We start from the raw sequence: 25,137 nt of genomic DNA, 5'->3' as shown, positions 1-25,137 counted from the left end.
CCCGTTTTGGTTTGAGACTAGATGCTCTATATGAAGCAAAGTAAAATGCTTGCTCACTCACTGCATGTCATGTCTACAGTACGTGACTGCTGCAGCCAATCACTAGGTCCAGTGGTTATTCCGAGATAGACAGCAAAAATCCCGAGCCTAGTAACTGGCTGCCGTGTGCGGATAGGATGTCACCGCTGCAGCCAAGTTGTGCACGTCTTCAGATTCTGTTATCCCAAATAGTCTGAAGAATATAACTTTGCAAGATGTCCAGGGATTGGACTGCAGGGGAACGGGGTAAAGTCATTTTCTCTGATGATGCCCCTTTAAATTGTTTGGGATATCTAGAAGAATGATTGGACGGGGAAGAAAAGGTGAACGCCGTGTCATGCCAACAGTAAAGCATCCTAAGACCCGTCATTTGTGGGATTGGTTTTCATCCATGGAGGGGGCTCTCTCACAATTTCATCTAAGAACCCTGCCAGGAATCCAGAATGGGATCTACACACAGGGCTGTGGAGTCGGAGTCGGAGTCGTGGAGTCGGAGTTAGTTTTGGTTGGAGTCGGAGTCGGAGTTGGAGTCGGTAGAAATGTATCGACTCCGACTCCAGCTTTAAAAAAAATGTATTAATATTGCATAATTGAACTTTCATATGAATTTTATAAATGTTACTCAAATATATATGTTCTATCAAACTATGAACAACAGTGATAAGCAGTTCTGCTGGAGATAGAGACATTTCTTACTTCTTGTGTGTCACTGTTCTCCACTGCCCTTATCTAATCTTATACTTGGTTAACCTCATGCTGCCCCAACCCCCCTACTTACAATGTATGAAACTGAAAGTGAAAATGTGTTGCAAATTCTTAGTAGTAAAGCTCCTCCTCTAGACTAGATCATACTAGGTGTGCGTCTTCCAAGCATCTCACAGCTGCCTGCTACTCACAAGAGGAAGACTGTAAGAAGTATTATCCTTTCAACAAACTTTGCATCAGTTAACTGTGAGTACATGAGGAATAATAACAGTATTACTGACCACTATATCAGTTGTACGACCTGGCAATAATTTTGTACAATTGTTTTTAGGAAAAACAATTGTCATTTGGATTGTGAATGCAGAATTAAAAACCTGAGAATGTCAAAGAAGCATCACATTAAATCAGCTGTATTTGAACATTTCACCATCACTCAAGATAGAAAACATTATGTCTGTCAGTGTATGACAAATGATCCAGACGAAAACAAATGCTGTGAAGCCAAGATGAGTGCATATTCAGGCAAAGATAAAAATGCTCCTACCAGAGCTTCTAATCTAAAGAGACATTTACAGCGCTTTCATCCAGAAGTACTGAAAGCAGTGGATGAGAAAGACTGCATCCAAACCAATGAACCAGTGCCCAGCTCTTCCAGCCAAACAAAGGAGCAGGGAACTTTGCAGCCATCAGTTGCAAGATATTTTGTCAGTGACAAAGTTACTGTGACAATGACAGTAGATACATTTAAAAAACAGATCATTGAGCTTGTTGTAAAGGATAGTGTGCCTATTTCATTATTTTCACGACCAGCTTTTATGTGTCTGAATGGGGAAATGGCCCGCAAGCTTGGTGTTTCTCTGGAGAGAGAGAGTATTAGAAAATTAGTAATCGAAGAAGCTTTTAAACAAAAGGAAGAACTTAAAAAAACTCTCAAGGGACGCTTTCTGTTTCTTAAAATGGATGCCTGCACACGTCACAGAGTGAACTATTTTGCCATCAATGTCCGATTTGTTTGTGACAAAAATGAAATAGTTACCAAGACATTGGCAGTAAAAGACACCAAAGCTCATCACACCAGTGAGTTTCTCCAGGTCTTGGTGGAAAAGGTTCTGCAAGACTATGAACTTAAAAAAGAGCAAGTTCTTTCTGTCGTAACTGACAATGCTTCAAATATGATAAGTACTATTAAGCTAATGAATGAGAGTAATGATGGTGACCAGCAGCTAGAAGAACATTTTGGGTCCACAGACACAGAAATGTTTGAAATAGAGGAACACAGTATTGTAACTGAGGAGCAAACTGAAGTTGCTTCAGATGAACAGCAACATGATAGTTTAGATGATCTTGTTGAAACTGTGTCAATATGTTCTTTCATTCATCACATGCGCTGTGTTGTGCATACGCTACAGCTGGCTATAAGAGACAGTCTGCAAGAAGGACATGCTGCTGCACTGATTGGCAAGGTGAGAAAATTGGCTACTGTTGCCAGAACCCCTAAAGTTGACTCAATTTTGAAGAGACGTGCTGGAAAAGGGGCAATTATTGATCAAGCCACACGATGGGGCAGTACTTAATGATTCAGCGCTTGGTTGAACTGAAAACCTTTCTTGTAGACATGGCTAACCCTCAACTGATGCTAAATGAAAGTCAGTGGAATCGGGTGACTGAGCTGGAAAAATTGCTAGAGCACCCATTTACAGTGACTAAAAAATTACAAGCAGAGGACTTAACTCCAGGTATTTTCTTAAAGGAGTGGAAGAACCTGATGTTTCGCCTGTCCCAAAGAGGAGGGTTAATTGCAAGTGGCATTGCTACATCAATGAAACGGAGAGAGGAGCTACTATTACAAAATAACATTCTTTTGGCAGCTGTTTATGTAGACCCAATGCATCGGATTCTTCTAGATGATCAACAGCTAAGTAAAGGAAAAGAAGCTCTGTTTGAAATAGCAGTAAGGATGAAAGGGTTGCAGAACAGTCAGGAGGAACAAGAAGAATTTGGTCGTCCTGCCACATCTTCACCCTCATCATCATCTGATGAAGAATTTAATTTCGAAAAATATTTGGATCACAATGACCGTGCAAAGCGTTCCCGCATAGAAGAAGAGTCATCCCCATCAAGGAACACAGCCAGTACATTTCAGCAGAATTTTTCATGTGCACTAAAAGAAATTGAGAAATTTGACCGTTCATCAAAAATAACAGTGCAACAAGCGATTCCTCTGTATCCTGACATTGTCAGAGATGTTGCCCGAGTGGTTACTGCTTTGCCACCAACACAAGTTAGTGTAGAGAGGTTGTTCTCTGCTCTCAAAATAATTAGATCAGATTTGAGGGCATCCATGAAGGAGGATCTGACAGAGGCAATACTTTTTCTGAGGACAAATTTATAGATTTCTTCTTATTAACTGCATAAAAGTGTTTATTGCATATTTACTTACAGTTTAGAAAAGTTTAGAAAAGTTATTTGCTATATTCTAATTGTATTCTAATAAATGTAGTTTTTGTTCTAAGTGGTCTGATTACTTATATGATGGTGAGAAACTGAATAAACACGGTGTTTAATATTTTACAACAGTAAATTTGTTGTTATGAATTGGCCATTTATGAAGGAGTCGGAGCCGGAGTCGGAGTCGGAGCCTGATAAAATCCAGGAGTCGGAGTTGGAGTCGGAGTCGCAACTGTGGCTTACCGACTCCACAGCCCTGTCTACACATCCTCCAAAAACAGCTTCTCTCAATGATCCAGGATCAGTTTGGTGCTGACCAATGTTTTCTCCATGATGGAGTACATGTCACAAGGCAAAAGTGATAACTAAGTGGCTTGCTGAACAGAACATTGAAATTCTGAGTTCATGGCCAGGAAACTCCGCAGATCTCAACGAGAACCTGTGGTCAATCCTCAAAAAGGGGGTGGACAAAAAAAAAACAAAAAACAGAAGGTGTGATAAACTCCAAAAACTCATTAGACAAGAATGGGTTGCCATCAGTCAGGATTTGGCCCAGAAGCAGATATCCAGCTGCCAGGTGAAGAAACATAATGTCCAAGACTGAAATATTCAGTCTATAGATAAACTTGATTTATTTGTCAATAAAAGTTTAAAAAAACTTATAAAATGCTGATAAGTGCACTTAATTCCTCCAATTAGACATAAAGTATAGTTCTTCTGATCAGGTATGTTACCCCATGTGCAGTGAAATGCAGTAGCTTAGGTATCCACGGTTACGACCACCAACAACTAACTACTTGTTGCTATATGAGTGGTCATAACCATGGCTACCTTGAAATTGAAATGCCCTGCACATGGGGTAAGCGACATAGTGAATCAGAAGAACTATACTACATGTGTAATTTTAGGAATTCGCCAATATTATTATTATAACACATACTACATATTGGGATAGGGATTTTGTAGATGGGAATAAACGTTCAGATACCTATAATTGCATAAAAAATAAATATATGTAGATTTCCCACAAGCCGCCAGTAGAATACCATAAAATGTGCAATTATTACCTTTACAGAACATTCTCAGAAAGTAGAGAAGAGCCAAAATCAGAGAGGCGATGAAGACCATGAGAAACCAAGGGGGAGACTCTGTCAATCAACAAAACAAAAATATTGTACATGACAAATTGTATATCTTGACTTCAGCAAAGCATTTGACAAAGTATCTCACACAATCCTTATTGAAAAAATGACTAAGTATGGAATGGACAAGGCAACTGTTAGGTGGATTCATAACTGGCTTAGTGATCGGACCCAAAGAGTGGTCGTAAATGGCTGCACATCCAGTTGGAAGAATGTCTCAAGTGGGGTACCACAGGGCTCTGTCCTGGGCCCTGTATTGTTCAACATCTTTATCAACGATTTAGATGAAGGAATTGAGGGTAAACTGATTAAATTTGCTGATGACACAAAGCTAGGAGGGATAGCTAATACTAGAGAAGAGAGAGAGAGGATTCAAAAAGATATAAATAAACTGGAGCAGTGGGCAGCAACTAACAGAATGGTTTTTAACAGGGAAAAATGCAAAGTACTACATCTGGGCAATAAAAATGAAAAAAGCATATACAGAATGGGGGGAATAGGCCTAAGCAACAGCACATGTGAAAAAGACTTGGGTATACTAATAGATCACAGACTGAATATGAGTCAACAGTGTGATGCAGCAGCAAAAAAGGCAAATGCAATTCTAGGATGTCTTAACAGAAGCATACAGTCTAGATCACGTGAAGTCATTATCCCCCTCTACTCCTCTTTGGTCAGACCTCATCTGGAATACTGTGTCTAGTTTTGGGCGCCACATTTTAAAAAAACAATAACAAACTGGAGCAAGTTCAGAAAAGAGCGACCAGAATGGTGACCGGTCTGCAAACCCTGTCTTATGAGGAAAGGTTGCAGGATTTGGGAATGTTTAGTTTGCAAAAGAGAAGACTGAGAGGAGACTTAATAGCTGTCTACAAATATCTAAAGGGCTGTCACATTGTAGAAGGATCAACTTTATTCTCATTTGCACAAGGAAAGACTAGAAGCAATGGGATGAAACTGAATGGGAGGAGACACAGATTAGATATTAGAAAAAACTTTTTGACAGTTAGAGTGATCAATGAGTGGAACAAGCTGCCACGAGAAGTGGTGAGTTCTCCTTCAATGGAAGTCTTCAAACAGAGGCTGGACAGACATCTGACTGGGATGATTTAGCGAATCCTGCTTTGAGCAGGGGGTTGGACCAGATGGCCCAGGAGGTCCCTTCCAACTCTACCATTCTATGATTCTATGATTGAAATACTTTGGTAGAATAATCCGCTACGGATTGTTTTGTTTTCCTGATTTTCTGAGGACTGTAGGAAGCGGCTGCTATATAAAAAGAAAAGGAAAGATTAAAGCTTCTATGTGTATGAAGAAGACAGCCATGATGGTGCTGGCGCTGTGGAACTAGTTCATATGGGGATTGATCTGGCATTTTCCAAGGAGAGAACGGCAGAGATCTTTTATGGCATTTTATACATCGGTTTTAAACTGAATAGCACTGGAGTAAGATGCAAATTTCCAAACATTTTAAGTCCAATAGTCAAAAAATCCCATTTTATCTAATCTAAAATAAAATGTAACTTTTATTTGTCAAATTAATGATACAAATAACTAGTGCAAACCATATATTAACCCCTTCCTGCCATCCGACGTACTATCCCGTCCACGGTACCCGGGCCCGTATGACCGGGGGACGGGATAGTACGTCGGGCCCTTTAATGCGATACCGCGACTAAAGTCGCGGTGATCGCATTAAAATTCCGACGCCATCTCACCTTAGAAAAGATGGCGTCGGCATCCCGGGCTGCGATCCCGCCCCCCCGGCATCCAGAGCGCTGTGATTGGCTGTTCAATTCTGAACAGCCAATCGCAGTGTTTCTCATTGTTTCAGCCAATCAGCTTGGCTGAAACAATGATGTCCTAGGCGGGGATCGAGTACCGATGTACTCGATCCTAGAGCCGGTGCCTGGCAACGCCAGGCACCGGCAAAAAGCACCCGGATTGGCGCGATCGCCGATCTGATCGATCGCGCCAATCGCAGTGCACAGCGGCGCTATATCGCCGCTGTGCCCTGCCAGTACCGGCCAGGATCGGTGCTATATTAGCACCGATCGTGCTGGAGCCTGATGCAGGCCCAGTAGGGCCTGCAGGAGTTGGCTGGCGCGATCGATTAGATCGGCGATCGCGCCAACCACAGGGCACAGCTGCGGTCACCATGTGACAGCTCTGTGCCCTGCTGGTGACCTGGGCATGACCTGCCTAGTAATCGGAGCTGTGAGCTCCGATTCTAGGCAGTTGCCATGGTCACCAGGCAGATCAGGGATTGGTGGGATCGATGTAATCATTCGATCCCACCAATGACAGGTCACAGCAGCGATGTGACCGCTCTGTGACCTGCCCCCTGACCTGCCTCTGACCTGTCTGACCTGTCTGCAGGGGTCCTCACTCTAGCTGAGGATTCCTGCAGAGAGGTCGGACGCAGCAAGAGCTCCTGTGCTGGGTATTGTGGTGCCACAGCTTGTAGCATCACAATCCCTGCAGAAGAAAGAAGAAGAAGAAGAAAGAAAACTACAATTGTAAGTGTTAATTGATCCCTGATCCCCTGCCCAATCTATCTTCACCCCCCCAATCTATCTTCATCCCCCCATCCCCCCTCCACCCCCCCTCTTACCCCCCTTTTACCCCCCTCCACCCCACTTTTGCGTCACCTCCGTGCGCAGCCGGCGAGCGTTGATCAGTGACGCAGTTCACCGATCAACACTCGCGCTCGCTTTTTTTTCCTTAGCCCCCTTTGCGCCACTTCCGTTCACCCATTCCGCAGCCGCAAAAGTTGGATAAGTGACACACGTCACTTATCCAAGCTTGTGCCTGCCGTTTTTCATTTTTTTCACCCCCCTTTGTGCCACCTAACTACAACCCTAACTGTTGATCCCTGCCCAATCTATCTTCATCCACCCCAATCCCCCCATCCCCCTTCCCCCTATTTTTACCCCCCTCCACCCCACTTTTGCGCCACCTCCGTGCTCAGCTGCCGAGCGTTGATTGGTGACGAGGTTCACCGATCAACACTTGAGCTCGTTTTTTTTTCCTTAGCCCCCTTTGCGCCACTTCCGTACACACATCCCGCAGCCGCAAAAGTTGGATAAGTGACACACGTCACTTATCCAAGCTTGTGCCTGCCGCTTTTCATTTTTTTCACCCCTCTTTGTGCCACCTAACTACAACCCTAACTGTTGATCCCTGCCCAATCTCTCTTCATCCACCCCAATCCCCCCATCCCCCTTCCCCCTATTTTTACCCCCCTCCATCCCACTTTTGCGCCACCTCCGTGCGCAGCCGCCGAGCGTTGATTGGTGACGCAGTTCACCGATCAACACTTGAGCTCGCTTTTTTTTCCTTAGCCCCTCCGTACACACATCCCGCAGCTGCGAAACTTGGATAAGTGACACAGTTCACTTATCAGAGTTTGCCGTTTTCCTTTTTTTTTTTTTTCCACCCCCCCCCCTTGCGCCACCCCGTGCGCACATCAAGCAGCCTAGTTTTGATAAGTGACACTTATCAGCTAGGGCCTGCTGTTTTATACTTTTTTCCACAGCTTTTTCTTTACAGAAAGTTTACACCAATCACTCCCCCCCCTCACGTACACATACAGTTTTCAATAAAGTATACACCCAAGCACCATATTTACACAAAAATGTCATCAAATTCATCCCAACAGCGCTATTCAGTGGAGGAGGCATATGCTTTACTTGCCTCCGAAACTGATAGCGATTTGGATGACGATCCGACTTTTCTTTATTTTTCGGATTCTTCATCCTCTTCTTCTTCCTCTTCTCCCTCCTCATCTTCCTCCTCGGGTCCTGCGGAACCGCCACGCAGACGCTCCAGGACAGAAGATGAGGCAGCGCCCACCATGCCCGCAGCTGACCCAGTGCTCCCCGTATGGACCTCGCCCCCCGAAAATTACGAGCCACTGATTCCTGATTTTGTGGCAGAATCAGGAATCAAGTTTGACACCACCGGCCTCACAGAAATTGACTTTTTCAAAGTCTTTTTCTCTGAGGATTTTGTTAACCTCATGGTGGAGCAAACTAATTTGTACGCTCGTCAATTTTTGGAGCAAAACCCGCGTTCAACATTTTCAAACTGGTCTCCTGTAGACGCAGTTGAAATGACGCAGTTTTGGGGCCTGGTCCTCCATATGGGGATACTGAAGAAGCCGGAAATTCGGCAATATTGGAGTGTTGATATTTTATACAACACTCCAGTGTTCCGAATGGTCATGGCCCGGACGCGTTTTGAGGCCATCCACAAGTTTCTGCATTATACTGAAAATGCAGCGTGTCCCGCACAAGATGACCCCAACTTTGACCGTCTGTTCAAAGTTCGGCCGGTCATCGAACACTTCAACAAAAAGTTTGCTGAAGTGTACGTGCCCCAAAGGGACATCTGCGTGGATGAGTCCTTGGTTCACTTCAAGGGAAGGCTGCGATTCCGTCAATACCTGCCCAGTAAGAGGGCCAGGTACGGAATCAAACTCTATAAGTTGTGTGAGAGTACCTCAGGGTACACCCACAAGTTTAGAGTTTACGAAGGGAAGGACACCCGGATTGAACCCCCTGAGTGTCCTCCTTTCCTGGGAGTGAGTGGGAAAATTGTGTGGGATTTGGTGCACCCACTGCTGGATAAAGGTTATCACCTCTACACTGATAACTTTTATACCAGCATCCCACTCTACAAATCCCTCTCTGAGCGACGTACCGCAGCCTGCGGTACTGTCCGCAAAAATCAGAGAGGCCTCCCGAAGACGCTACTTGGGCAGATGCTCCGAAAAGGTGAGAGCAGAGCCCAATGTAGCGACCACCTGCTGGTGGTCAAGTACAAGGACAAGAGAGATGTCCATCTCTTGACCACCATACACGGTGATGGCAGTACCCTCTGCACTGTACGGGGTACCTCTACACAGGTCCTCAAACCGACATGTGTAGTGGGGTACAACAAAAAAATGGGGGGAGTTGATCTCTCCGATCAACTCCTCCAACCGTACAATGCATTGAGGAAGGCCAAGGTGTGGTACAAAAAGCTGGCCGTGCACATCGTCCAAATGGCAATGCTCAACGCATTCCTGCTGTCACAATGTGCATGCCCCAGCGATACGGCGTACCTTCATTTCCAGGAGGTAGTGGTTAAGGCCATGATGTTTGGCGCTCAGGAAGGAGCGGCCCCAGTACTTCAGGAACTGAAGGTGCTCGTATTGTCCCAGGTCAGCATTTTCCGGGGGTGGTCCCGCCAACCCCAAGAAAAGGTAAGCCGCAAAAAAGGTGTCGAGTGTGTTACAAAAAAGGAATACGCAGGGACACCACTTACCAGTGCGACACCTGCCCCGAAAAACCTGGCCTGTGCATGAAGGATTGCTTCAAATTGTACCACACCTCCATGCACTACTAATTTACATTAGATTAGTTGGGGGCACATCTAGATTTGTTCATTGGGGGTCTAGTATCCAAAATGATGTCATATGTGGGTTTTTTTCCTGTTTAGGCACATCAGGGACTCTGCAAATGGAACATGACGCCAGCAGACCATCAAAGTCTGCATTCCAAAACAACACTACTTCCCTTTCGAGCCCCAACGTGTGCCTAAACAGTTTTTTCCCACATGTGGGGTACCAGAGTACCCAGGACAAATTGGACAACGACTTTTGGGGTCCAATTTCTCCTGTTACTCTTGGGAAAATTAAAAATTGGGGACTAAATGATCATTTATGTGGGAACAAAACAGGATTTTATATTTTCACGCCTGGGCATTATAATCTTTAGTGAAACACTTGGGGGTTCAAAGTGCTCACCACACATCTAGATAAGTTCCTTAGGGGGTCTAGTTTCCAAAATGGGGTCACTTATGGGGGGTTTCTACTGTTTAGGAACATCAAGGGCTCTGCAAATGGAACATGACGCCCGCAGACCATTCCATCAAAGTCTGCTTTCCAAAACGTCATTACTTCCCTTTCGAGCCCTGACGTGTGCCCAAACAGTAGTTTTCTCCCACATGTGGGGTATCAGGGTACTCAGGACAAATTGGACAACAACTTTTGGGGTCCAATTTCTCCTGTTACTCTTGGGAAAATTAAAAATTGGGGACTAAATGATCATTTATGTGGGAACAAAACAGGATTTTATATTTTCACGCCTGGGCATTATAATCTTTAGTGAAACACTTGGGGGTTCAAAGTGCTCACCACACATCTAGATAAGTTCCTTAGGGGGTCTAGTTTCCAAAATGGGGTCACTTATTGGGGGTTTCTACTGTTTAGGAACATCAAGGGCTCTGCAAATGGAACATGACGCCCGCAGACCATTCCATCAAAGTCTGCTTTCCAAAACGTCATTACTTCCCTTTCGAGCCCTGACGTGTGCCCAAACAGTAGTTTTCTCCCACATGTGGGGTATCAGGGTACTCAGGACAAATTGGACAACAACTTTTGGGGTCCAATTTCTCCTGTTACTCTTGGGAAAATTAAAAATTGGGGACTAAATGATCATTTATGTGGGAACAAAACAGGATTTTATATTTTCACGCCTGGGCATTATAATCTTTAGTGAAACACTTGGGGGTTCAAAGTGCTCACCACACATCTAGATAAGTTCCTTAGGGGGTCTAGTTTCCAAAATGGGGTCACTTATTGGGGGTTTCTACTGTTTAGGAACATCAAGGGCTCTGCAAATGGAACATGACGCCCGCAGATCATTCCATCAAAGTCTGCTTTCCAAAACGTCATTACTTCCCTTTCGAGCCCTGACGTGTGCCCAAACAGTAGTTTTCTCCCACATGTGGGGTATCAGGGTACTCAGGACAAATTGGACAACAACTTTTGGGGTCCAATTTCTCCTGTTACTCTTGGGAAAATTAAAAATTGGGGACTAAATGATCATTTATGTGGGAACAAAACAGGATTTTATATTTTCACGCCTGGGCATTATAATCTTTAGTGAAACACTTGGGGGTTCAAAGTGCTCACCACACATCTAGATAAGTTCCTTAGGGGGTCTAGTTTCCAAAATGGGGTCACTTGTGGGGGGTTTCCACTGTTTAGGCACATCAGACGCTCGTCAAACGTGACATGGCGTCCGATCTCAATTCCAGCCAATTTTAGGTTGAAAAAGTCAAACGGGGCTCCTTCCCTTCTGAGCCCTGCCATGTGCCTAAACAGTGGTTCCCCCCCACATATTGGGTATCAGCGTACTCAGGACAAATTTGACAACAACCTTTGGGGTCCAATTTCTCCTGTTACCCTTGGGAAAACAAAATATTGGGGACTAAATGATCATGTTTGTGGAAAAAATATGATTTTTTATTTTCACGCCTGGGTGTTATAAACTTCTGTGAAGCCCTTGGGGGTTCAAAGTGGTCACCACACATCTAGATAAGTTCCTTAGGGGGTCTAGTTTCCAAAATGGGGTCACTTGTGGGGGGTTTCCACTGTTTAGGCACATCAGACACTCGTCAAACGCGACATGGCGTCCGATCTCAATTCCAGCCAATTTTAGGTTGAAAAAGTCAAACGGGGCTCCTTCCCTTCTGAGCCCTGCCTTGTGCCCAAACAGTGGTTCCCCCCCATATATTGGGTATCAGCGTACTCAGGACAAATTTGACAACAACTTTTGGGGTCCAATTTCTCCTGTTACCCTTGGGAAAATAAAAAAATTGTTGCTAAAATCTTATTTTTGTGACTAAAAAGTTAAATGTTCATTTTTTCCTTCCACGTTGCTTCTGCTCCTGTGAAGCACCTGAAGGGTTAATAATCTTCTTGAATGTAGTTTTGAGTAGCTTCAGGGGTGCAGTTTTTAGAATGGTGTCACTTTTGGGTATTTTCTGCCATATAGACCCCTCAAAGTGACTTCAAATGTGAGGTGGTCCCTAAAAAAAATGGTTTTGTAAGTTTTGTTGTAAAAATTAGAAATCGCTTGTCAAATTTTAACCCTTATAACTTCCTAACAAAAAAAAATGTTGTTTCCCAAATTGTGCTGATGTAAAGTAGACATGTGGGAAATGTTATTTAGTAACTATTTTGTGTCACATATTTCTCTGTTTTAAGGGCATACAAATTCAAAGTTTGAAAATTGCAAAATTTTCAAAATTTTTGCCATATTTCTGTTTTTTTCATAAATAAATGCAAGTTATAGCGAAAATTTTTTACCACTAAAGTGAAGTACAATATGTCACGAGAAAACAATCTCAGAATCGCCTAGATCCGTTGAAGCGTTCCAGAGTTATAACCTCATAAAGGGACTGTGGTCAGAATTGTAAAAATTGGCCCGGTCATGAACGTGCAAACCACCCTTGGGGGTGAAGGGGTTAAAGTACACATTAAAATTACATTATGTTCCTTATTGATCATTACCCATGTTTAGATACAGTTGTGCTCAAAAGTTTACACACCCAGAATTTTTGCTTCCTTGGCCTTTTTCAGAGAATATGAATGACAACTCGAAAACTTTTTCTCCACTCATGGTTAGTGGTTGGGTGAAGCCATTTATTGTCAAACTACTGTGATTTCTCTTTTTACATCATAATGTCCATGTGACACGTACCTGGGAAAAAAAGTACAGTTCTCACAGATTCCAGGTGCCGGCTGCTGAAGGCAGCTCTCACCTTTGTAGATTGGTCTCCCTGAGATGGGAGATGTATTCAGCACCTGCTGTGTCCCTCTTGTGTAAAATTTTAAGAATTCAATTTAAAAAAATGGTGTGAGCTCCTTTGTAATTTTCACAACCACCATAGGGAAATCCCATGGGTGGGGGCTGATTTTAATAATCTGGGTAAAGGGACAATATCCCAAAAGATCTCAAGTCTATTAATAACAGCTGACAGCTGTTTGCTTAGCCTTTACTGGTTAATTTACAGGGGACCTCAGAAAAATAAAGTCGTAGGGTCCCCTTATAAATTCAAACCAGCAGAGGCTAAACACACAGCTGTGGGTTGATATTAGTAGCCTGGGAATGGGTCACAGATATTGAACTCCCCTCCAGGCTACCAACATCAGCCCTCAATCACCCCAGAAAAGGCGCATCTATAAGGTGTGCCAAATCTGGCACTTAGTCTTGCTTTCCCCACTTGCCCTATGACAGTGGCAAGTAGGGTATTAAAGTTGGGGTTGAAGTCAGCTTTGTATTGGTAGCTGACATCAAGCCCAGGGGTTAGTAATGGAAAGGAGTCTGTAAGATGCCCCCATTACTAACCTCATAGTAAGTTTGGAAATAAACACAGAACAAATAAAATTCTTTATATGAAATAAAACTCAACACCCTGTTTTACACATTTACTTAAATACAAAAAACAAAGATATACTCACCTTTACGCCTAAAATCCATTCAAATCTATGCCTCCTGTAAAAAACAAAAATAACAAACAACCATATCCATCATCTGCCCGACGTGAAAATAATCCATTTGTCCTTTGATGAGTCTAGCTCTGCTACATCTAGATGCCAGTCTGAATGCTGGCATGATGCGAGCATTAAGCCTGCCATCCAGCATAGACACTGAACTGCGCGTGATAGCACAGCATCAGTTTCTCGCAATGATGTAAGGTGAGCGGGATTCATAGCCGATGAACTCCATTCATCTGACTGACATCACATAAGTGGTGATGTCAATGAGGTGAATGGAGTTCATCGACTATAAACCAAGCTCACCTTATTCATGTTACCGTGAGACACTGATGCTGCACTATCACGTGCAGCTCAGTATCTCTGCTGGATGGCAGGCTGAACGCTTGCATCATGCCAGCATTCAGCCTGGAATCTAGATATAGCAGAGATAGACTTGTTAAGGAACAAATGGATTATCTTCACGTCAGACAGGTGAGGGATATGGTTGTTTATTATTAGATTTTTTTTTTTTTTTTTACAGGGGACAAGGGCTTGAACGGATTTCAGGGATAAAACTGAGTATAACTCAGTTTTTTCCATTTAAAAAAATGTATAAAACAGTGTTGAGTTTAATTTCAAACAAAGGATTTTATTCTTGCTGTGTTCTTATTTCTAAACTTACTATGGGGTTAGTAACAGGGGTGTCTCATAAACGCCTCTCCATTACTAACCCCGGGGCTTGATGTCAGCTGCCAATACAAAGCTGACGTAAACCCCAACCCTATTACACAACTTGCAACCGCCACAGGGCAAGTGGGGAAAGCAAGACTAAGCGCCGGATTTGGCACACCCTATGGATGCGCCTATTACATAACTTGCCACCACCACAGTGCAAATGGGAAGAGCGAAGCTAAGTGTATCTTATGGATGTGCCATTTCTGTGGCAGCTGAGAGCTGATGTTGGTTCCCTGGGGGAAGATGAGGCAATATTTCGGACCCCTATTAATATCAACCCACAGCTGTCTGTTTAGCCATTACTGGTTTTGAATTTAAAGAGGGACCCTATGTTAATTTTTTTCTTGGTTCCCCTGTAAATTCTCCAGTTAAGGCTAAGCAAGCAGCTCTGAACTGTCATTAATAGTCAAGAAACATTATAGGGTATTGTCCCTTTTCCCAGAATATTAACATCAGCCCCCCCCAGTCATGGGCTTTCCCTCTGCTGGTTATGAAAACTATGTGGGAACCCACTGCATTTGTTAATTTAATTGTTCATTTTACACAGTGCGTGCTGAATACAACTCCCATCATGGTCACCTGGTTGGTCTGATCACAGCAGCCGACGCCTGGAAACAGCACAAACTGTACCGCTTCTTCCCAGGTGCTGGCACGTACCACACTGATGACACAGATGTCATCCATGTGTCATCAATATGCATGTGTGCAGAACACATTTTGTCCATGCTGCGGATAAAAAACTGACATGTCTGAACTACCACTGAATACAAAGGGTGTGTGTGTCCGTATTTGTGGTCCTTAAAAAACGAACCACATACGGACACTAAAAACGGACATGTGAAGGGGGCCTTAGAGCAAGATCTACACTGAGTAGGTTAGAATGGGGCAAACATCACCTTAGGACCTCAGAATTATTTTCTCCAGTGGCCTATAAAAGTTTATAAATGAATATAGCCCACAAAACTATTCTGTAAAAGTAAGAAACCCATGCTAACAATACCTGATACTATAAGCGTCACGCTCTTTCTGATTGGTTTCTTTAGACTTTCATGTTCCACACGGCAGGTGAATTTGATACCATCGTCTTGGAGGGAAACTTTGTGCAAGAAGAAACCAGTCAGGCTGTAGGTACCATTACGACTGTTTCTGTGGCTGCTGTAGATGACATTGGACATTACAGATGGCACCAGTCCAGTGTTTGGGAGCTCACGCAGCCATTCGATACTGACGTCCAGCGGATAGTAACTGGAGGCATCACAAGCAAACTTCTGCTCATCGCCTTCTCGCAGAGTCAGCACAGAGTCCACATTTAGATTAACCATAGGTCTTTCTGTAAGAAAAGATGTCACTCATCGCAGGTTTTAAGAAAACTGACTATTTATAGAGGATATGAAAAAAAAATTATGTTTGGGGTAGAAGAAATTAAAAGAAATGTATTCTTCACCCATTTATTGAGGTCAGTAATTTATCAGTAACATTTGTACATGTTTGTAAAAGACTGCATAAAAAAAGTTTAACATCTATACCGGAGTATACCAAATAAATACAGCCTCTATCGTAAGGGAGACCAATGTAGAAATGTAGCTAAATGTACAATGGCCTAAAATATCCCACAGTGAATGATCCCTCATGACATGCTTGTGCTGGGGCATCCAAAACCCTCCCTATCTCTGTGTGCATTTAACTCCACCTAAGTAACTTCATGCGTAACTAAAGTTTTTTTTTTTTAAAAACTATAAATTTAATTTGAATATATTTTGCAATAGGGCTAATTATCCTATTTAGCTTTCTCCATGGAGAAATTTGGTGCAAATATGTTCTTTACCAAAACAAGTGCAAAGATCCTCATATCTTGAGTACAGATCTTCCAATTATGAGTGTGGGGCAGAGCAAAGTCTTCATAGCATGTGGGGAGGAGCTGAGTCTGCATAGTATGCGGGGAGGAGCTGAGTCTGCATAGTATGCAGGGAGGAGCAAAGTCTACATAGTGGTCGGGGAGGAACTGAGTCTTCATACTACGAGAGGAGGAGCTGAGTTTTGAGAGTATGCGGGGAGGAACTAACTCTTCATAGTGTGCGTGGAGGAACTGAGTCTTCACAGTGTGCGAGGAAGAGTTGAGTCTCCATAGTGTGCAGGGAGGAGCTGTGTCTTCATAGTATGTGTGGAGAAGCTAAGTCTGCACAGTATGCAGAGAGGTGCTGAGTCTTCATAGTATGCAGGGAGGAGCTGAGTCTTCATAGGATGCGGGGAGGAGCAGAGTGTTCATAGTATGTGGGGAGGAGCTAAGTTTTGATACTGTGCAGGGAGGAACTAAGTCTTCATTATATGCAAGGAGTAACTGAGTCTTCACAGTGTGCGAGGAAGAGCTGAGTCTCCATAGTGTGCAGGGAGGAGCTGAGTCTTCATAGTGTACAGGGAGGAGCTGAGTCTCCATAGTGTGCAGTGAGGAGCTGAGTCTCCATAGTGTACAGGGAGGAGCTGAGTCTCCATAGTGTACAGGGAGGAGCTGAGTCTCCATAGTGTACAGGGAGGAGCTGAGTCTCCATAGTGTGCAGGGAGGAGCTGAGTCTCCATAGTGTGCAGGGAGGAGCTGAGTCTCCATAGTGTGCAGGGAGGAGCTGAGTCTCCATAGTGTGTGAGAAGAAGCAGAGTCTTCGCAGTATGCGTGGAGGAGCTGAATCTGCATAGTATGTGTGGAGGAGCTCAGTCTTCATAGTGTGTGTAGAGGAGCTGAGTCTTCACAGTATGTGTGGAGGAGCTGAGTCTGCATAGTGTGTACACAGTCTACTTGTGTACAGCAGTGACAGTGGAAGACTAGGTTTGCACAGCACGGAATGCTCTCACTGAATGCAGCATGTTCTTCAGTATACACCCTTGTTTAGGAGAGAACGTCGCTACAGTCCCACTTGTCACTGGTCCATAGACTGCCTGTCTGCTTTCCCTACAAGATTTTCAGGATCCTCGCTAGTTCAATGATACTCCCACATAGAGAATGGACACACTATAAAGACTTTTATCCTTCCACAGTTATATTTTGGAGATCCTTACTCTAAATATGGAGTACGGATGTATGCACTTTTGCACTTTCCACGGCACCATTTCAGAATCTATTTTCTCTAAGAAGGCAGCAAAATAGGGTAATTTACCCTATTTCAAAATATATTTAAATTATATTTCCAGTTGAAAAGTGAAAAATAAAAAGTCACACTTTATAGGCTTTAATTCTATGACGCAATGCATGGGGTTAGGAGCTTTACTTGAAAAAAAAAAATAGATACAACAATTATAAGAACATGAAATACATTGTTTAACGTGATAAGCATTTTATGGCAGAAAATTATCCAATTCTCTCTGCATCTTATCCTTGTCAGTTAAGTAACAGCTATAATAATAATAACAATAATAAAATGTTATTTATGTGGATCCAACATATTCTTCAGCACGTTACACTATTATAATTATATCTAAACTGATAATAAAAGCAAAACCACATACCTCTGATTTGCAGATGAATATGCTGCTCTGCGAAGAGAGAAGCTACAGATACAGAGCAGGTATAAAGTCCTTCACTTGTCATAGCTAGATCATTAACAAGGAGCGAGGCATTTCCCTTCTCTAGTTCTTCTACCTGCATATAAAAATCCTTCCTCATATATTCCAGCTTTTTTGTGTGTCCATTGTAAGAAAGTAATTTCACTTCTTGACTTCCTCGTCCCTGATAAGTCCAAGTGATTGAGACATCAGCCCGGTGATCCACCGTGAAGGCACAATCCAGGAGCACGCTGTCCGCTAGTTTCGCGTAGATATAAGGGGTTCTGGTACTAATCATGAAAGTTGCTGTAAACCAAAATGTGATGAAAGAGACAGAACTCTTGTTACATCGCTTACTATAGACAAATATTATTTCATTTATAGGGGTAACGTTTGTCCTTGTGGAGAGTGACATACCGGCTCTGGCATGCCAAGGTAAGGAGGCTTATTCGCTGTGCCATGCTTCTCTGGGACAATTAAATATGCAGGGCTAGAACTCTATAGCGCCACCTGTTGGAAGCAGTGATCCTACAATTACTATCGACCCTTTAACGAGCCTTGCAATATGACTGATGATAAAAGTCATATCAGAATCTCAATTTGCAGATGCTGTGTTTTGGGGAAAAATGAAAACAAAAATTGCCCTTTCCTTAAGGGGTTAAATGATAATTTTGTCTACCTGCAGCCACCACTAGGGGGTGCTTGGAAGTTTATTACATACAGATTTAATAGTGACTATATGGTGGCCCGATTCTATCGCATCTGGTATTCTAGAGTCTCGGTTAAAATAAAAAATAGTTATATACTCACCTTCCGACGGCCACGGACTCTTTCTCTCCTCTCCATGCTCCCGGCATCTTCCGGTCCCAGTAATGCTTTGCACGAAACACCGCTGATGACGTCGCGCTCACATGAGAGTGACGTCATCTCCGGCCCTTCTCGCTAAGCATTACTGGGACTGGAAGATGCTGGGAGCATGGTGAGAGGTGGGACAGAGTCCGGGGGCCGTCAGAAGGGGAGTATATAACTAATTTTATTTTAACAGAGACTCTAGAATACCCGATGCGATAGAATCGGGCCACTATCTAGTGTATTATACTCCTGTTACACCCGGAGCTGCTGTCACTGTTCTGCTGTTATCTAATGTATTGTACTCCAGTTACTCCCACAGCTGCAGTTACTGTTCTGCTTTTACCTAATGTATTGTAGTCCAGTTACACCCAGAGCTACAGTCACCGTTCTGCTCTTACCTAATGTATTATACTCCTGTTACAGCCAGAGCTGCAGTCACTGTTCAGATCTTATCAAATGTATTGTACGCAAGTTACACCCAGAGCTGCAGTCACTGTTCTGCGCTTACCTAATGTATTGTACGCAAGATACACCCAGAGCTGCAGTCACTGTTCTGCTGTTACCTAATGTACTCCTGTTACACCCAGATCTGCAGTCACTGTTCTGCTGTTACCTAATGTAGTGTACTCCAGTTACACCCAGATCTGCAGTCACTGTTCTGCTGTTACCTAATGTAGTGTACTCCAGTTACTCCCAGAGCTGCAGTCACTGTTCAGCTTTTACCTAATGTATTGTAGTTCCGTTACACCCAGAGCTGCAGTCACCGTTCTGCTCTTACCTAATGTATTATACTCCTGTTACAGCGAAAGCTGCAGTCACTGTTCAGATCTTATCAAATGTATTGTACTCAAGTTACACCCAGAGCTGTAGTCACTGTTCTGCTCTTACCTAATGTATTGTACGTAAGTTACACCCAGAGCTGCAGTCACTGTTCTGCTGTTACCTAATGTAGTGTACTCCAGTTACACCCAGATCTGCAGTCACTGTTCTGCTGTTACCTAATGTATTGTACTCCAGTTACACCCAGAGCTCCTGTCACTGTTCTGCTGTTATCTAATGTATTGTACTCCAGTTACTCACAGAGCTGCAGTCACTGTTCTGCTTTTACCTAATGTATTGTAGTCCAGTTACACCCAGAGCTGCAGTCACCGTTCTGCTCTTACCTAATGTATTATACTCCTGTTACAGCCAGAGCTGGTCACTGTTCAGATCTTACCTAATGTATTGTACTCCAGTTACACCCAGAGCTGCTGTCACTGTTCAGATCTTACCTAATGTATTGTACTTCAGTTACACCCATAGCTGCAGTCATTGTTCTGCTGTTACCTAATGTATTGTACTCCAGTTACACCCAGAGCTGCAGTCACTGTTCTGCTGTTATCTAATGTATTGTACTCCAGTTACTCCCAGAGCTGCAGTCACTGTTCTGCTTTTACCTAATGTATTGTAGTCCAGTTACACCCAGAGCTGCAGTCACCGTTCTGCTCTTACCTAATGTATTATACTCCTGTTACAGCCAGAGCTGCAGTCACTGTTCAGATCTTACCTAATGTATTGTACTCCAGTTACACCCAGAGCTGCAGTCACTGTTCAGATCTTACCTAATGTATTGTACTCCAGTTACACCCATAGCTACAGTCACTGTTCTGCTGTTACCTAATGTATTGTACTCCAGTTACACCCAGAGCTGCAGTCACTGTTCTGCTGTTACCTAATGTATTGTACTCCAGAATATGTACAGGACTGTGCCTGTGTAATGAGCGACGCAGCAGTGATGCCTTTAACGGCTGTAATGTGCCTGTACAATAAGCAATGCAGCCATGTTGTTGCAACGACTAAGCAACTGTCGCTGATTGGTCGCGGCCTAACTGCTGCGACCAATCAGCAAGGCGGGATTTCTATTACAGATAGACAGACAGACAGAATTAGACAATTATACAGTAGACTAGATGGTGGCCCGATTCTAACCCATCGGGTATTCTAGAATATATATGCAGTTTATTTTTGAAGATTTAATAATAATGCAATAATGCACCCCCCAATCCTGATATGTATGGTTCTCTCACCCCCAATCCTGATATGTATGGTTCTCTCACCCCCAATCCTGATATGCATGCTACCCTTCAACCCCCTATCCTGGTATGCATGGTCCCCTTACCCCCCAATCCTGGAATGCATGGTCCTCTCACCCCCCAATCCTGGTATGCATGGTCCTCTCACCTCTCTTTCCTGGTATGCATGGTCTTCTTACTCCCCTTTCGGGGTATGCATGGTCCCCTCACCCCCCAATCCTGGAATGCATGATCCTCTCACCCCCCAATCCTGGTATGCATGGTCCTCTCACCCCTCTTTCCTGGTATGCATGGTCCTCTTACCCCCCTTTCGGGGTATGCATGGTCCCCTCACCCCCCTATCCTGGTATGCATGGTCCCCTCACCTCCTTTTCTTGGTATGCATGGTCCCCTCACCCCCCTTTGCTGGTATGCATGGTCCTCTCACACCCCAATCCTGGTATGTATAAGCACCGTCACCCCCCTTTCCTGGTATGTATGGTCCCCTCACCCCCCAATCCTGGTATGCATGGTATCCTCACCCCCCCCTTTCCTGGTATGTATGGTCCCCTCACCCCCCTATCCTGGTATGCATGGTCCCCTCACCCCCCTTTCCTGATATGCAATGGTCCCCTCACTCCCCAATCCTGGTATGCATGGTCCTCTTACCCTCCTTTTGGGGTATGCATGGTTCCCTCACCCCCCAGTCCTGGTATGCATGGTCCTCTCACCCCAATCCTGGTATGCATGGTCCCCTCACCCCCCTATCCTGGTATGCATGGTCCCCTCACCCCCCTTTCTTGGCATGCATAGTCCTCTCACACCCCAATCCTGGTATGTATGCTCACCGTCACCCCCCTTTCCTGGTATGTATGGTTCCTTCACCCCCCAATCCTGGTATGCATGGTATCCTCACCCCCCTTTCCTGGTATGCATGGTCCCCTCACCCCCCTTTCCTGATATGCATGGTCCCCTCACCCCCCAATCCTGGTATGCATGGTCCTCTTACCCCCCTTTTGGGGTATGCATGGTCCCCTCACCCCCCAATCCTGGTATGCATGGTCCCTTCACCCCCCAGTCCTGGTACGCATGGTCCTCTCACCCCCCAATCCTGGTATGCATGGTCCCCTCATCCCCCTTTTTTGGTATGCATGGTCCCCTCACCCTCCTTTTGTTGTATGCATGGTCCCCTCACCTCCTTATCCTGGTATGCATGGTCCCCTCACCCCCCAATCCTGGTATGCATGGTCCCCTCATCCCCCAATCCTGGTATGCATGGTCCCCTCACCCCCCAATCCTGGTATGCATGGTCCCCTCATCCCCCAATCCTGGTATGCATGGTTCCCTCACCCCCCTTTCCTGGTATGCATGGTCCCCTCACCCCCTTTCCGTGTAGCCGCGACCAATCAGCGACGCGGCCCACTGTCCGCGACCAATCAGCAACGCGGCCCTGTAGCCGCGACCAATCACTGCCGCGGCCCTGTACAAAAATAATATTAAAAAATAAAAAAAAAAGTTATTCTCACCTTCCGATGGCCTCCTGCCTTCTTTCCACGCGCCCGGCCTCGCTTTCCCAGTAATGCTTTGCGGCTTAGACCGCTGATGACGTTAGTCTTCCTTCTCGCTCTCGCGAGAGTGACGTCATCAGCGGTCTAAGCCGCAAAGCATTATTGGGAACACGAGGCCGGGCGCGTGGAAAGAAGACAGGAGGCCGTCGGAAGGTGAGAATAACTTTTTTTATTTTAATTCTCTTTTTTACAAATTAAGGCCTGCGCCTGCCGCTAATTGGTTGCGGCCTGGCGGGGGCCTGGCGGCCGCGTCCAATCAGCGTCCCGCGATTTCGGCTACAGACTGACACGATAAGGCGTTTATATATATAGATTAGTTTATTCAGTGGGAGTTATAGATCTCTAAGCTACACACTTGTTACTGACTGCAGGTAGCCAGAATATTATATAACTCAGTAGTCTAATATAGAAAAGGATGACAGATACAGATGCAGCAGTCACCAACATGATGGCTTCTGCACTAAGCTATAAGAATAGCACAGCACGATGCTCTACGCTATTAGTGTAGCGCGGCTGTTCACACTCACTTTGAATGACGGCAGCACTACACCGATTGTTGCCGACTGCTATATCTTGTCGCTTACATCATTCAATGGTGAGAGATTAATAAGCCACTGAAACATATGTGGTACTTGGTCTTATCGCCCAAATGAATAAATGATCAAGCATGTAGAAATCCATATGTCCAATCACCCCCACTCTGACAGCTGCTGTAAGGGACGGTAAGGCCACGTTCACACGGTCAGTGTTTGGTCAGCATTTTACATCAGTATTTGTAAGCACAGAGGTGGAGACGTGTTTCTATTATACTTTTCCTCTGATTTTCCCACTCTTGGTTTTGGCTTACAAATACTTATGTAAAATACTGAAAAAATATTCAATGTGTGCAAGTGGCCCAAGCGTGATTCCTACACAAAGTTGTTGCCCAAACTCATAATGCCACATTTTTACAACTTTCTCTTGCTTATACGTCCAGCTCTGTCTGTTTGAGGGGCGGCAGGTGTATGTCAGTGACGGTATGAGAGGACTCAAGTTTGGGATCGACCGAACTTTAGTCCAGTGTTAGAATAGGGTACCAGAACCCAAACCCCATAGAAGTCAATGGGGACTCAAACTTTGTTGTTGCAAAATTCTCTCTCAACACTGAAACGGACTTCCGAGAGAAGTCCATGTTCGGAATTCAGAGTCGAACTTTAAAGTTTGGGTTCGCTTATCTCTACCCAAACTTTGACTGTTCCCTCGAATTACACTGGTCGCAGAAGTCCAATTACTTATTGCCTGTACTTACCTAAAACAAGGTGTCTGTCCTCTTCTTTCTTCTCTGATGTCTCAAGAAGTTTCGTGAAAAATGTTGCAGTGTGAAATTTGCCACCATTGTGCTGAAGTCTGTAGATATACCAGGAATCCACTACATTATCTGTATTTATGACACCGGGCCATAGAATCTCCGTGTTGTCTGTGAAATATGGCGCAATATCACATTTCACATCTTCTAATCCGTCCTTTAAAAATGGCTTCAGGTTTACTGGTGAATCTAAAAAAAAAAGTGTATGAAATCAGACTGAAAAATGTATCGACCATAGTTACAGTAAAGATAAGTCAGAAAAGAGCAAGTAAGAAGACTTCATCTTCTAGTCCGCAGGCTTCTATGGGTAGTGTGTGTTATTTGTCTGTTGCTCTTAAGCAGCCTGATTTAGGCAAAGAGAAGTTGAATCCAACGATGTATATTACTTGGTGCAGCCGTTTTCACACAATCAGAGCTTTTAGATATAGGATGAAGCAGGGCTGAGAAAGCTAACCCCGCCCACACCAGATTCACTGTGTACAAAATCCATAGACAGTGAGCTGCTTATCACAGGAGGAGATGAGGCCGGACTAGTCCAGCAATGTTTATCTCTTAGTGATAAATCCCTCACATTTAGTAAACAACAGCACGCACTTTGACAAGTGAAACATCCCTGAATTCTGTGTTTTAGCCTCTCTCTCCGGCTGTCAGCAGAATACGTAGCAAAAATCTGCTGACAGATTCCCTTTAAATGGAAGAGGAAAGTAGAAAGTGTTATTATTAACATTGAGTGAATCTCCAGAAATTCAATTTGCGCAGATTTGCTGAACTTGGGGCGAGTTGGGTGGTTGGGTTATTGTCCGCATCACATTAATTCAGGGAAAATGAAACTGGCCAGAAGGGGTTAAAAAAATTAAAAACTCTTATACTCGCCGCTCTGCCACCTTCACAAAGCCAGTCTTACCGCTGATTGGCTAATCTTCATTCATAGGATTTTCCAGCAGGCGACACCACTGTCTAAATTCCATGTGATCATGTTGGGTGTGATGCAAGCGATTAAAGCCACCCCATTCCTTCATGTGAAATGTGTTGTAGGTTATTAATATGCATCCCACCCCACCGGAAGACCCACAGGGTGAAGAAGAGACAATTGGAGGTCTGGGTGGGCAGTGAGGGTGAGATATACAGCTCTGGCAAAAATTAAGAGACCACCATATCAAATCCCTGTCATGGGCAGCCCATTCTCCAGACCAGAACCCCATTGAAAACCTCTGGAATGTAATCAAGAGGACGATGGATAGTCACAAGCCATCAAACAAAGAACTGCTTACATTTTTGTGCCAGAAGCAGTGTGAAAGACTGGTGGAAAGCATGGCAAGACGCATGAAAGCTGTGATTAAAAATCATGGGTATTCCACAAAGTATTGATTTCTGAACTCTTCCTGAGTTAAAGCATTTAGTATTGTTG

The 25,137-nt window shown here is 44.2% G+C and overlaps 1 protein-coding gene across 1 annotated transcript in view; it reads right to left on the bottom strand.

Annotated features, from left to right (window-relative positions):
• LOC141080397 (tapasin-related protein-like) overlaps positions 1-25,137 on the bottom strand; it is a 36,201-nt gene that overhangs the window by 4,615 nt on the left and 6,449 nt on the right. Inside the window, exons 3-6 of the mRNA XM_073565580.1 lie at positions 23,673-23,918; positions 17,878-18,219; positions 15,383-15,712; positions 4,260-4,340 (exon numbers count right to left, since the gene is read on the bottom strand). Of these exons, the coding sequence (XP_073421681.1) occupies positions 4,260-4,340; positions 15,383-15,712; positions 17,878-18,219; positions 23,673-23,918 (999 nt within the window). The remainder of the gene's footprint in view (positions 1-4,259; positions 4,341-15,382; positions 15,713-17,877; positions 18,220-23,672; positions 23,919-25,137) is intronic.

This window comes from Dendrobates tinctorius, unplaced genomic scaffold (assembly GCF_039654945.1).
Source record: "Dendrobates tinctorius isolate UK_male_01 unplaced genomic scaffold, ASM3965494v1 ptg000016l, whole genome shotgun sequence".
NCBI classification, from domain to species: domain Eukaryota; kingdom Metazoa; phylum Chordata; class Amphibia; order Anura; family Dendrobatidae; genus Dendrobates; species Dendrobates tinctorius.
Note: the sequence above shows the minus strand (reverse complement) of the source record. Positions and strands in the feature narration are given on the sequence as shown.